The sequence below is a fragment of the Sinocyclocheilus rhinocerous genome, unplaced genomic scaffold, assembly GCF_001515625.1.
Source record: "Sinocyclocheilus rhinocerous isolate Xijiao unplaced genomic scaffold, SAMN03320098_v1.1 scaffold115, whole genome shotgun sequence".
NCBI lineage: Eukaryota > Metazoa > Chordata > Actinopteri > Cypriniformes > Cyprinidae > Sinocyclocheilus > Sinocyclocheilus rhinocerous.
The window spans coordinates 540711-554256 of NW_015650001.1; the positions used below are offsets into that span (position 1 = coordinate 540711).

The following is a 13546-nucleotide window of genomic DNA, read 5'->3' on the forward strand; positions in this document are numbered from 1 at the left end:
TGTGTGTGTGTGTGTGTATATATATATATATATATAAATTAAAATAAGACTAACAAACGATTATGATGTTTGTTTCTCGCCTGATTAAACACGGAGCACAGTGAGCTCAGCATACTACTGTTTTAAATATGTATTGTTGCATACCGCCTTGTTTCACAAACTATTTGTAGTGTACAGTATATATTGTGTAGTATGCAGTAAGTAGCTAATATTCCACTCAGCGCACTTCCTTCGCAGGTATTTGATGGTCAAAAGTGAACATTTTTACCATTTTGATTCCAAAATCAGTGGCTAGATTAAACAAGGAACTAAATGAAAAGTTTATCATTGCATAAAACGGACTTATTCAAGTGTAACTTAAAAACAAAACCGTACGCAATAATGCAGCCTGCTAGTATTGCATTCCAAAGCAGCAACAACAGCCATTTAAGCGGCACGGAAACGTGCAACCGAGCAACGCCTCCTTAAATCTCCTAGCGGCTGGCCGCGCATCTCGCGCATTCCACCTTAAAAGCGCTCAATGCGATCAACGCACGCGTACAGTATGTTTCCGTTTTTTTCCCCCAGCGCGCTCGCGCCGCGGCTCGAAAGACTGCGAGCGTCACGTCGAAGGCAACACTGACGCACTTCATCCACTCTATCAAGCTTGAAGCCCATTAGGAATAATGTCTGAGCCGTACCGCGAATGGATCCTGGGCTCCATAGACTCGCTGAGGTCGAGGAAAGCGCGACCGGACCTGGACAGAATTTGCAGGATGGTCAAAAGACGACACGGCTCGGATTGGGACCGAACCCGGTCAGAACTAGAGAAACTGATAGAGGAGCAAACGGTGCTCAAAGTCAACTATAAAGGCTCGGTTTCCTATCGCAACGCGGCAAAGGTGCTAAGAGGCAGGAGAAAAACCGAGCAGAGCAAGTGTGCGGTGAAACAGCCTTCTCTCGCGGACTGGAGCACCGGCGACAGCGCTCTGGGTCCCGTGGATGAGGATCACATGGAGGATATGGAAGTAAGTGAACCGAGAAGCGGATGCGCTCCGGCAAAAACGTGACGCGGAATGTGAAGTATTGGTGTTTTTATCACTAGTTGAAGTGCTCCGGCGTATGCAAACGTGAAAGCAAGTGCAAACGCGCACACAGAGAGACGCTCGCGCGCGAACTGGCGCAGACGGGGAGCGGCGCGATCCTTCACGAGCGTCGGGAAATCGCCAACAATGGAAGCGCTCGATCTGCGAGGTCCAAATCTTTCGGAGCGAGTTTTTGTGTGAGCGTAGACGATGCGCTGGATGAGTCCGGTAACGTTAACTCAACTTTCGCGATGCAATCCTTGTCAATTAATCCAAACTCGCTTTTGCACGGCGGGGGAAAGTCACCAAAAACATCACGGTTCAACCGACTGACGCATTTCGCACAAGGAGCGACACCGGAGACAATTGCATTAGCGATTATTGAACGTACTGGCGAGAGACGATTTTTTTTTTTTGCGCTTGTGCGTGTCGTGACCGAGTCGACAAGACCATTTATAGTGCTCATTGAAGCGCAAGTCATTAGACGCGCTGCTGGATGATCCTTTATGTCCGTGAACGCGAAGTGCGACCGAAGTCGTCAGTGCGGCTTGTGAACTTGCCGTACTTATTTATCGCCTATTAACATGTGAGCAAAGGTGAACGTTAGTTTTGGATGTGTTTTAAGGGAGAAAATGTCGGCTTTAGCCACGTTTAACATTAGCTTGCTTTGGGACGCGCTTGTCTCAGGCAGGCAGCGCGCCTCGGGGCGAAGCGGGGCGGATTCATGAATATTAACTAGGCTGCGTGAACTTCGCCAGTGGCTTGCCTCATTTAATATACATGAACTCACCACGCTTCGCTCTCGGGGCGCTGACGAACCTGACGTAACTTAATATTCATGAGCCCGCCCGCTTCGTTCTAATACAGATGAGGAACGTTACGTAACTTAATATTCATGAGCCCGCCCCGCTTCGCTCTCAGCGCGTGAGTCGGAGTTCAGCGCGCCTCCGTTCAGCAAACTCACTCCGTAACTGGCGCAGACGGGGAGCGGCGCGATCCTTCACGAGCGTCGGGAAATCGCCAACAATGGAAGCGCTCGATCTGCGAGGTCCAAATCTTTCGGAGCGAGTTTTTGTGTGAGCGCAGACGATGCGCTGGATGAGTCCGGTAACGTTAACTCAACTTTCGCGATGCAATCCTTGTCAATTTTTTTTTTGCGCTTGTGCGTGTCGTGACCGAGTCGACAAGACCATTTATAGGGATCATTGAAGCGCAAGTCATTAGACGCGCTGCTGGATGATCCTTTATGTCCGTAAACTCGAAGTGCGACCGAAGTCGTCAGTGCGGCTTGTGAACTTGCCGTACTTATTTATCGCCTATTAACATGTGAGCAAAGGTGAACGTTAGTTTTGGATGTGTTTTAAGGGAGAAAATGTCGGCTTTAGCCACGTTTAACATTAGCTTGCTTTGGGACGCGCTTGTCTCAGGCAGGCAGCGCGCCTCGGGGCGAAGCGGGGCGGATTCATGAATATTAACTAGGCTGCGTGAACTTCGCCAGTGGCTTGCCTCATTTAATATACATGAACTCACCACGCTTCGCTCTCGGGGCGCTGACGAACCTGACGTAACTTAATATTCATGAGCCCGCCCGCTTCGTTCTAATACAGATGAGGAACGTTACGTAACTTAATATTCATGAGCCCGCCCCGCTTCGCTCTCAGCGCGTGAGTCGGAGTTCAGCGCGCCTCCGTTCAGCAAACTCACTCCGTAATGTTCCTCATACTGTATGATTAAGTTATTTCGATGTGTTTGTAACGTTCCTAACACCACTGTGCCGACCAAAACCGGGGTTCAAAGCGTACGAAAGAACGGGCGAAGACTAAGAGGCATTTCTGGCTCACTCCCGACTGAATAAACAGTGCGCCCGGCCTTCACATACTGAAGCTCGAGTCGATGTTAATCCAGTTTTGCAGAGCGACGGATTGAGCATAATCACAAAGTGTAGTTGTCGAAATCTGTTCGTTTAAATGTGAAATACTGGTACGTTCTAGTATTGCTAATCATTATGAAGTCCTGTTCAAAGCCCCTGTTTGCGTGCTAATACTGTAGATGTTTTCTTCCTCCCATCATCTTGGTATTTGTCATGCTTTTTAGTGGAAATATTCCTGGTCTTGTGAACATTTCCAGCGTTATTGCACCGGACGGTTCAGTGAACCAGTAGCAGGGCATGTTGGCACACTAAATGGGTTAAGCTGACATAATGAGAGTCTGCAATTAAATAGTTTATTACTTCAGAAAAATGTAAACCGTTAGGAAACACAAAACAGTTTGTGAAACAAAAATAAATAAAAAAAGCAAATGGAATAAAAAAAAAAAACCGGCAAGATTTAAAACGCACAACTTGGCCCAAGAAAAATGGGGACATTTATGTAAAACATTCTTGTCCACAGTTCAACCTTTTAGAATCAAACATTCAAATCTGCCTGCCCTTCATTATAAAGCTGACTCAGTCATTCTTCTTGTGTTCAGTCATTTAACACTAAAAAACTATGACGGTACTAGAATTTCAGTTTAAAGGATAAATTCACGAAAATTATGCTAATTTAATATTAGATGTTTTAAACCACTGCCAGGGAAAAGCATTTTTGCAATATTGGACTTGTGTAGTTGTAAAAATATACTGCTTGTAATCAAAGTAAAAGGGTTTTAATCTATATAGAGTCCAGTATTATTTTAAAACAGTATATGATTATTTATACACTACTGTTCAAACAGTAAGATATTTTTTTTCATGTTTTTGAAAGAAGTCTTTTATGCTCACCAAGGGTGTATTTATTTGGTCATGAAGATAGTAAAAACAATAATACCATTGCTAAATATTATTACAATTTAAAATAACTGTTTTTATTTTAATATATATATTGACATGTAATTTATTCCTGTGACTCAAAGCTGAATGTTCAACTTCATTCCTCCAGTCTTCAGTGTCACACGATCCTTCAGAAATCATTCTAATATGCTGATTTGCTGCTCAAGACACATCTATGATTACTATCAATGTTGAAAACGGTATATTTTAGAAGATATCTTTTTGAGGATTCTTTGATAAATAGAAGGTTAAAAGGTTAAAGCGTTTATTTGAAATTGAAATCTTTGCTGTCACTTTTGATCAATTTAATGCATCCCTGATGAATAAAAGTGTAGTGTATCTACTTTTATTAGATAATTTATATAAAGTTCCATAGAAACGGTAGAAAACACTGTTTCAAATGGCACACGTGAGGCATTTTGTTGAATCCTCATGTTGCATTCGTTTCTATGCAGTACTGGCAGTGATCATGATAATAATAATAATAATAATAATGCAATCTTTTTAGGACGAGATGTCCACGACAGCGGGAATGGACAGCAGCATGGACGAGGAGGGGGATGAGAGCAGTCTGGATGCCATGTGCGCTCGGAGCACCGCTGACTCGGGCATCAGCATGAGTCCCATCACCAGCAGTAACACCAGTCAGCCTGTTCCCTCACCCGCGTCCTTAAAGAACTCTCCTACCCATGATGCTCTGAGGCAGGACACCGACAGCGCTTGCATCCTACCTGAGCACATACAGCCAGAAGCCCAGCAAGACACAGGTACCCAAGTCCTGTTGGTCATTTTTTTAAATTAACTTCTCAAGATAAAATGCCAAACTAACCAGCATTTAAATAGAGATAGTAATTAAAATAAATGAGTTCAAGATTAGTTAAAGAGCAAGTCTTGTGAAACTTCACGTAAGGCCTGTTCACATCAAGGACGATAACTATAAAAACAACGATAAAGATATAGTGCAGTATTAAAGAATAGCAGAGTCCACACCACAGCTATAACGATAAAGGCACAGAGAAACGATATCGTTGGAATCACTTTCAGAACAATTTTTTTCCTGCTGATGAATGATAAAAACATTTTTTTTATTGCATGCACTCACATTCCAACACGCAGCCTTGGTTGAGCATAACCAAAAACAGAACAAAAAAAATTAAAGCGTCAAAATAAACCAAACTAAACCAGAAAGAAAAATGCAAGCATTCACAAACAATGCAACAAATTGCTGAATTTGCATTAATTCTTTTGATCTTAAGAATGGCAAATTGCGTCTGTCCAAAGGGTCATTTAAAAGTATGGATGTTTTTGCAGTATAGAAAAATGTAAAATATTGCAAAATATTTAAAAGTGGCCAACTTTTATTTATCTATATTTATTTATAAATAAGCATAACTTATTTTATCCCTGTCGCAGATGTTCCAAGATGATTGTGTAACCTTTTTTTTTTTTTGAGCTCTCCTACACTTAAGTGACTAATAAAATAATCAAGTGGAGGCAGAACAATCCGTCTTTCTTGAATATACATCTTTTTCTCACTGAATTTGTTAGAAAGGTAAGCCTAAAGAGACAAACATACAAGCACACATTTTGACTGGGTAAAGTGTTTGCACCCATCAGTCTGTTACAATTCCTGTCCTTATTTCGTTCATTTTCTGCCAAATTCAGGCATTGCATTGCCTGTCAAGGAGTTGGATAGTTGAATAATTGTTGAGAGTGACAGACCTCCATCAGAAGAAGCCAAGGTTAAATGTGTAAGAGATTTGAGTTGGCAGTGTCTGTCGTTGTAACCCACAGGATCTGTGGCGCTCGTGCAGCAGCCAGCGGCCATCTGTCTCTCCACTCTTCACGTCGAGGATCCGCTGCTGTCACACTGCACAGCCACGCCGGTAAGCATGTCCGCCCTGCGCCTCCAATCACAGCACATCTGTCCTGTTCCTCTGCGTCATATTGTGTCTGTCTGTCATCAGGACGAGGCGCTGAAGTCAGACGGAGGGCCTGATCCTGTTGAGGAGGGTGAGGATTCTGCCCGTGCTCTTTAAATTTCACACCGTATCTGTCAACTCATTGGATGTTACATTTTTTTTCCCGAACCTGTGCTTTCTCAGGTGAAATGTGCACTAAGAGCACAACAGAGGAAGAAACTGTTAACAATGGAGGGATGAATATTGGAAAGTGAGTAAAAGCCAACATTTTCTTTGTGTCTTTGGTAATAAAGAGACTTAAACTTAGTGTGTCATTTCTGTGGCATCATACGGAGTAAGTGCAATGTTATCAAACACTTTGCAATGTGCCGTCAAACTCACACCATTGGATTATGTATTGTTGTTGTGACATGTAAAAGTCGGGAATGAGTTGCTCATAAACTATGAGGCTTTAATCTGTTTTTGGTCATTCTCAGTGATGTGGTAAAGAAAGAAATCGGGCAGGACCCTTTGCTTTGGAGCGTGGCTGATGTGGCCAGTTACTTCACGTCTGTGGGCTTCCCTGAGCAGGCGCTGGCTTTCAGAACACAGGTTAGTACTGTAGTAAACCAAACCTGTCAAGAGCATATTTTAACCCAAAGTCTACTGATCCATTTTTGTGCTTTTTGTATAATAAAAAAAATCGACAAATGATTAGGAAGTAAACTAGTGAGTGCGGATCTTGCAAAGATTTTTATTGATCTATGCACCCAAACTGTTGGTTGAGCGCAGTGATTTTTTTCATTTGAACCCAAAGCCTAAAGAAATACATGGAAAAAATGTGTTTGCCTAGCAAAAATGAAACCTTAATTTTACAATGCAAAATATGTTATTTTCATGCCAAAGATAATGTGCAGGACATTTCTTTAACTTGTGCTGAGTTTAGGCTTCCCATGGCTTTGGAAAAACCATTTAAAATTGTTATTTCCAGGCCAGGTAAAGTTAATCTAAATGAATGAAATGAATGAAATTCTGTAGTGAATATTTATTTTTCTAGCTATGCTCAGCTCTAAAATATTCATTTACTTTGTAAGTGCAATTTCAGGAAATGTTTTTATTTTTTTTTAAAGGTGCAGGAACACTGTAATAAAAAAAAACTTTCCTCTGTCCAGAGTCGCCATTGAATAACAACAATAGGAATACAATACTGGGAATTAAAAACAACAGTACACATTATGATAATGAAATCATTACTTTATCCTGAACATTTCCCCGCCCCCCCAAAAAAAACCCAAGAAAATCCAACTTCTTGAGCTAGAGTAGTTTTTAGAAATAGAGCTTGTTTGACTAAAAGAAGAAAAAAAAAAGGATCAGTACGAGTTATATGGCGACTTTAAACAAACTTCAATAGATATTACTTACAATCATATGGCCGTAATTATGTGAATAAGTTGGCTAAGGAAATTTAAAATCTAAACAAGTCTACAATCTTATGCTTACTGTTTTATGTTGTAATATATTTTATTATGTAATCTATTGAGGTCGAAGCTGTATTTTCAGCATCATTACTCCAGTCTTCAGTGTCACATGATCCTTCAGAAATCATTCGAATATGATGACTTGCTACTAAAGCAATTATTATCAGTGATGAAAACAATTGTGCTGCTTTATATTTTTGTGGAAACGGTGACACTTTTTTCCCCCCAGGACTATTTGATGAATAGAAAGTACAAAAGAACAGCATTGATCTGAAATCTTTTGTAACATTATAAATACCTTTACTGTCACTTTTGATCAATTTTCTGTGTCCTTGCTGAGTAAAAGTATTGACACCTTTGTATCTTCACGTCCAACAGGAAATAGATGGGAAGTCCCTACTGCTGATGCAGCGCAGTGACGTGTTGACTGGTCTGTCGATCAGACTCGGCCCTGCACTTAAAATCTATGAGAATCATGTGAAGGTGCTGCAGAGAAGCCACTTTCAGGACGACAGCCGTCTCTTCTCATAGTGCTTGTGTTTTCAGCGAAAACAAGACGGAAATTCTCCTGCGCTGGCCACGAAATGAGGGGAAACGTTCACTCTTTAAGACTTGATTTGCACAATCCTCCTCAGCTTCTCTTCTCTTCTTCCGTGTGAGGACATGCCGCATGATTCAGCCCTGCAGTCTGTTCTTCTGTTCTGTCGGCGTCCTTCTATCCATCCGTCGCAGGGCTGACGGGACCATTCGTCTTAGTAAAAGTGTTATTTTTTTCTACGGTGGAGCTTTTCATTCACCAGTGTTTTGTCCTTCCGTTTTTGTCAGGTATGATTTACAGTGTCGCAATATTATATAAACATTGTTCTTGTCCAATTAAATGTACGATGTTCAGCGATGTTTTACAGCAGTCTTAAAATGGACATGCAAAGTTAGGAAATAAATTCCAGTTTCAGAATCTGAAATTGCATTTGTGGCATCAGTCTTTTCTGATTTTTGCCTGCCAAGCAGAGATATGGAGTGAGTTATTGATGCTTTGATTCCAGCACTGCACAGCCAGTACATTTACTCTGAGAGAAGCATTCATATTGGCATTCATAGTGAGATAGAAACATAGTTGATTGTGATTCAAAAAAGAATTTTTTTTTTTTGAAAGAAAGAAATGAAAACTTTTATTCGGCAAGAATGAATACCAGACTTAATTTCTAACGCAAAATATAACACAACCCGGAAGTGATTGATAGGTGATGGATATCGGCTACATACAAATTAATTTGCTTCAGTCTCACCTCGAAGAAGGAATTAAGTGTGTTATATTTACCTCAAAATAAAGGAACAGATTTGCCCTTCAATTCACATCATTGCTTTAGTCACATCTCATAAAGACTGAAGCTCTCAGACAAAAAGAGTCACTTTTTATTTCTAGGTTGTGGTCTGCTAATTCATTCTTTTTATTTCCATAATTTTGCACAATTTTCTGTATTCATGTATACAAACAATACAATATACTGCATATTTTTTATTTGTAATTAAAATAGAATGGCTTTACTTGACAAATACAATATTACAGTATCTCAAAATGTACTATTTATTTCATACATTGATATATATATATATAAGACTTTATATATGTAAGCTAGCAAAGCTCTGACTTGTATTTGATTGGAAAAAAAAACCTCTGTATATCTTATTTTTAGTGTTGTATCTTCCTGCTATAGGATGAAAGGTAGGATAGGGGAGCGCAGTGTGGGATACTGTTTGAACTCCTTCAGGTAGCTGCGATGCTTTCCTTTGGCCCAAACCGTCATCTGTATGAATCCCACCACAGTGAAAGCAAAGCTCTGACTTGTATTTGATTGGAAAAAAAAAACTCTGTATATGTTATTTTTAGTGTTGTATCTTCCTGCTATAGGATGAAAGGTAGGATAGGGGAGCGCAGTGTGGGATACTGTTTGAACTCCTTCAGGTAGCTGCGATGCTTTCCTTTGGCCCAAACCGTCATCTGTATGAATCCCACCACAGTGAAGAACAACACAGGGACACACTGGGTCATGAGTGTGAAACCGAGCCAGGATCCCATCTACAGAAATACAGCAACAGTGCAGCTTTAGTGTCTGTTATTTAGGCCTATACTCAATGAGACCAGCAGGGGTCAGGATTTCATTACAGGACCAGTTCACATGGGACACATTATTGTCAAGGAGATCTTTAGAGTACTGCAGGGATGACATATTTTTGTAGGCCAAAATCTGGAAATGAGTTAGAATTTTAGCTCTTCTGGTTCCATTGTCCAAAGTCTAAGGTTTTTTTTGGTGAAATACCTGAAATAAGGTATGTGGTTCACACAAGCTTATTTCCACGTTTTATTCCATGACATAAAATACACCAGTAAAACCCCCTTGTGGTTTTTTTAAGCGTTTACTTGTCTTTATTTTATTTATTTATTTTTATTTATACATTTTCTTGGCAGTTGCTAACAAATGGATAACTGGGACTACAGAGGCTGCCTTTGCAGTATGTAACATTGACAGTTAGTGGTTGAAATGGGTACCGCAGTCCAAATTCAAAATATTGTTTCTCCCGCTCCCTCCTCCTCAGACTCCACACTCACGAGGGTTGCCAGATTGAGAACACATGCACAACAGGTAATGAATATTTTTTTTAGGTTAGGTAGAATCTGCAATCTCTGACCCAGTTAGTTTACTGGCTTCCACTGACTGCAAAGCATTGTGTTTTCAGCCAAACGGCAACCCGGGGTGTCGAAATACTATTGGGTATATTAGAAGTGGGCGGGATCACACAGATCAAAACAAAACTGGCCATTCCGACATGGAACACACATTTCAAAATAGATCAACTGGCTGTAACGTTGTTTTTCGGGGAAACAAGTAGCAAACTAATGTTTCTTTAATATCTGCAAACAGTGTCGCCTATTTTTTATGCTTCAGTACTGTCAAAAAATTACGTACAGCACCTTTAAACATCATCACACCGAACAGGTAAATACTAGTACACTTTTACAGCCTCACTGTGTTTATAATCACACTCTTTCAAACTATTATAACTTAAACTTTCAGGGAAAATGTTGTTTTAAATAAAGACAAATAATTTGTTTTTATCAGCTGTTTGGACTTTCATTCTGACGGCACCCATTCACTGCACAGGTGAGCAAGTGATGTAATGATAAAATTATCCAAATCTGTTCCGATGAAGAAACAAACTCATCTACATCATGGATGGCTTGAGGGTGAGTACATTTCCACCAAATGTTCATTTTTGGGTGAAATATGCCCATGCTGCAGTTCGTTTATAGCCTACATTCAGCTTTTTTACTTCTGCCGACTGTATTTAGGCTTTAAAATTTATAACATCTGTTTTCATTTGTGAGGATTATCATGATGAACAAAATGTGTAAGAATCATAAACTTTTGTTGGCCACTGAGCATATTTTCTGCAGTAATCCAAAAGCCAATGGAAAACCCCAAAGGGTTTTTGTCAAGAGAACCAGACAGATGTCAACTTAAATGTCGGCCTACAAAAATAATCATAATCACTGCAAAACTCTATAAAGACATGGAATCACTCACAATGCAATCAGCCATGGGTCTCACCTCATATGTGTAGTTTGGGCATGAAACAAGTGCAAATATCCATGTAAAAGGATTTTTGGTTGGATAAGGAATCTTCTTCGTCTTACAGCCTTCATAAAGAACAATTGACTGCGTTATATAAACAAAGCCAGAGTAGTTGACTTGAGATTTGTGATTTCTTTTATAGATCTTACCAGGTAGTTTGAGATTGCGCAGAGCCACGTGAATCGAGAAGCTGCCAAGTTGACAGAACTGCAAAAATCACAAATCAGTAAGTAAAGAACGCTGATGAGACAAATACATGACACATGACAGAAGTCAGTGCCATCAAAGTGCTTACTAGAAAGATTCCCAGTGCTGCCTTCACCTGCTTCTCCCCATAATCTGCATGTAAACAGACTGGCTTTAAGAACAACGGTTCAATGCATTTAACATACCATAATAATTTAAGCGACAATAAACATGGTGCAGAGCATTTGAGTGAGATGTTACATACATGGCGGTGTGTAGAGAGGGTGATTGATGTAATAAGCCATCCATGCAGCAGAGCACCAGTAATAGGAACAGATCTGTTAAAGAAAGAATCACGTGCGATTTACAGACTCCCTGTTTGCAACATAACATAACTGTTTGATTGTCTTTAACTGAAAGATTAAGATATTATTCTTTTTATTTTGCATTTTTATCACGGCATATATTGAAGGCATGATCTAATCTTCATAAAGTGAAATGCACATCAACTTAAAGACCCCAAAACACTGTTGAATGAGTGTTGTTCTTTCCTCTCTTGATGCATTTTTTAATTAAACATGCATCAACAGCCATGAATATCATTTATTTGCAAAAAATATTGTCTAGGAGTCATCGATATTCTTTGATTGTTTTCCTGGACGTGAAGGTCTGCATTTGAAATTATGTCTGCTTGCTGTTTATTTTTCACATTTAGGAGTATAGATGACCTCAAAGCTCCAACCAACATACAATCTTTTTTTTATTATTATTTCATAACTGAACTTGCTAAAAAACGAAATAAATCCTAACATGTATCAGTCACACACTGCTGCCTTCTGGGATGTATATAAATATAAATTACACCCAAAAAAAAGCACACATTTGCGAGGCATCCTCACTTTAAAAATGTTGCGAAATGGCATGGTGCCGTGGGAGAAGCGATGGACAAACAACGTCTCCAAGATTCGCTTCATGTAGTGGAAGGAATGACACACACAGGCGATACTGTGGAGAACAGACAGAAGCTCAGTTCAGCGAGTTCAGTTTAATACCAGATCATCAAATAAAAGTGTATTCCTGAGACCCATCAATCAAATGCTTTTCAACATAATTCCCAAAATACACTTCTGGGCCAGTATCTTGGTTAACCAGTAGGTCAGCTGTTAGGAGACACCGTTCCCACTGTCTGGACTGAATCCAACAGACTAAATATGTGACGGCACTCTTCTTCATGATACTTACTGCACAACCAAATGCTTACTGGCGGTGAACTCGTACTTGGGAGCGTAGATTAAAGGCAGTCGAAAATAAAACAGCAGATATATGACAAGTGGTCCAATGCACTCGATTAGGAACACCTGCAAACACACATTCACAAACACATTTTAATTCTCTAAAGTGAAGTATAGTGCATACCTCCCATGTGCTGACATCATCCCTGCCCCGTGGGAGTCAGGACAGGAGTGGGCAAAGGGGGCTACGCATGCAGAAGGTGAACGGGATCAACACCTGTGGGGAAACGGTGCCAGAGAGATTACAAGTTCTGAGAAGAAAACTGAACCATAGGCCTGTGCACACACAGTACAGCCACTGATCTGAATTTTACATTGAACCAAACGGCCTATAACATGCCAGTGAAAGATTATAATACTGAGGCTAAATTCTGATGAGCCACGTTCAAAGCCATTGTAAAATGCTACTAATTGCACAGATGTGACCGCATATTATTAACTTCTTTGTTCTCTGGAACACAAAAGAAGTTAGTAGAATGTCCAGGCTGCTCTTTACCATACAATATAAAAAAAAAAGATTTCCAGTGGAGTCAGTTATCTTACTGTTCAGAAGACCTTTTGTGTTTTAGATGGAATTCTCATTTTCGATTTTGGGTCAACTTTCACTGAAAATAATAAAATACTGTACATGTGATACTTCAGTATCCTGTTTATTATCTGTGATTTATGGGAACTCACCCAGCACCGTTTTCAGAGAATGGTTCGTGTGTATTTGTGTGCACCTGAGCTTGCATGTGTTTCTTTCAGTGGTTCTCGACAAGAGGCCTTCTGCATATTTGATATAGGATAGGACTATGCACATTTCTAAGGCTTATAAAATAATCAGTGTTAACAAAACTTGCCTGAAAACCACCTGTTGGACACAGTCTACTAAAGTAGATCCTCAATGTTGTCTGATCGATAAGTTACATTTTAGTTACATTTAGTTTAATTGTAAAAATGTCCACCTTCAAGTCATGGCACATGTGTCTTTTTGCTGTATAACATATATATATATTTTTTTATTAAAGGTGACATATTGGTACGAATCCTGTCCATGGACTTCCGTCCGATCGCCACAGTAACACAGACTGTTACACGTCACCACGGACTACATTTCCCATCATCCATTGCACTGATTGCACACAGCTGTAATCAATCACACACACACACACACACACACACACACCCTATATCACACTCAC

General features: G+C 40.1%; 2 protein-coding genes across 3 annotated transcripts in view; one reads left to right on the forward strand and one right to left on the reverse strand.

Moving 5' to 3' along the window:
* Nucleotides 1-472: 472 nt before the first annotated feature.
* LOC107711202 (polyhomeotic-like protein 2) lies at nucleotides 473-8840 on the forward strand. 2 transcript variants are annotated; one of them, XM_016516139.1, is made up of 7 exons: nucleotides 473-1007; nucleotides 4382-4640; nucleotides 5668-5759; nucleotides 5841-5886; nucleotides 5979-6045; nucleotides 6272-6386; nucleotides 7631-8839. In XM_016516139.1, exons 1-7 carry the CDS (start codon nucleotides 666-668, stop codon nucleotides 7781-7783), a joined length of 1074 nt encoding a protein of 357 aa, XP_016371625.1. In that variant the 5' UTR covers nucleotides 473-665; the 3' UTR covers nucleotides 7784-8839. The 2 variants fall into 2 exon arrangements, with proteins under 2 accessions (XP_016371625.1, XP_016371626.1); XM_016516140.1 differs by lacking the exon at nucleotides 473-1007 and adding an exon at nucleotides 2049-2171 and having other exon boundaries at nucleotides 7631-8840.
* A 254-nt stretch (nucleotides 8841-9094) lies between these two features.
* LOC107711203 (very-long-chain enoyl-CoA reductase-like) overlaps nucleotides 9095-13546 on the reverse strand; it is a 9471-nt gene continuing 5019 nt past the window's right edge. The window contains exons 5-11 of the mRNA XM_016516141.1: nucleotides 12313-12428; nucleotides 11970-12075; nucleotides 11336-11408; nucleotides 11180-11223; nucleotides 11034-11091; nucleotides 10861-10949; nucleotides 9095-9329 (exon numbers count right to left, since the gene is read on the reverse strand). Coding sequence (XP_016371627.1) covers nucleotides 9156-9329; nucleotides 10861-10949; nucleotides 11034-11091; nucleotides 11180-11223; nucleotides 11336-11408; nucleotides 11970-12075; nucleotides 12313-12428 — 660 coding nt within the window. The 3' untranslated portion in view covers nucleotides 9095-9155. The remainder of the gene's footprint in view (nucleotides 9330-10860; nucleotides 10950-11033; nucleotides 11092-11179; nucleotides 11224-11335; nucleotides 11409-11969; nucleotides 12076-12312; nucleotides 12429-13546) is intronic.

Excerpts from the sequence above, each read along its gene's own strand:
- LOC107711202 (XM_016516139.1), top strand. The coding sequence starts at position 666 with ATGTCTGAGCCGTACCGCGAATGGATCCTGGGCTCCATAGACTCGCTG. Across the intron at positions 4,641-5,667 it reads AGAAGCCCAGCAAGACACAG|GATCTGTGGCGCTCGTGCAG; the intron begins GTACCCAAGTCC and ends TGTAACCCACAG. Across the intron at positions 6,046-6,271 it reads GGAGGGATGAATATTGGAAA|TGATGTGGTAAAGAAAGAAA; the intron begins GTGAGTAAAAGC and ends GGTCATTCTCAG.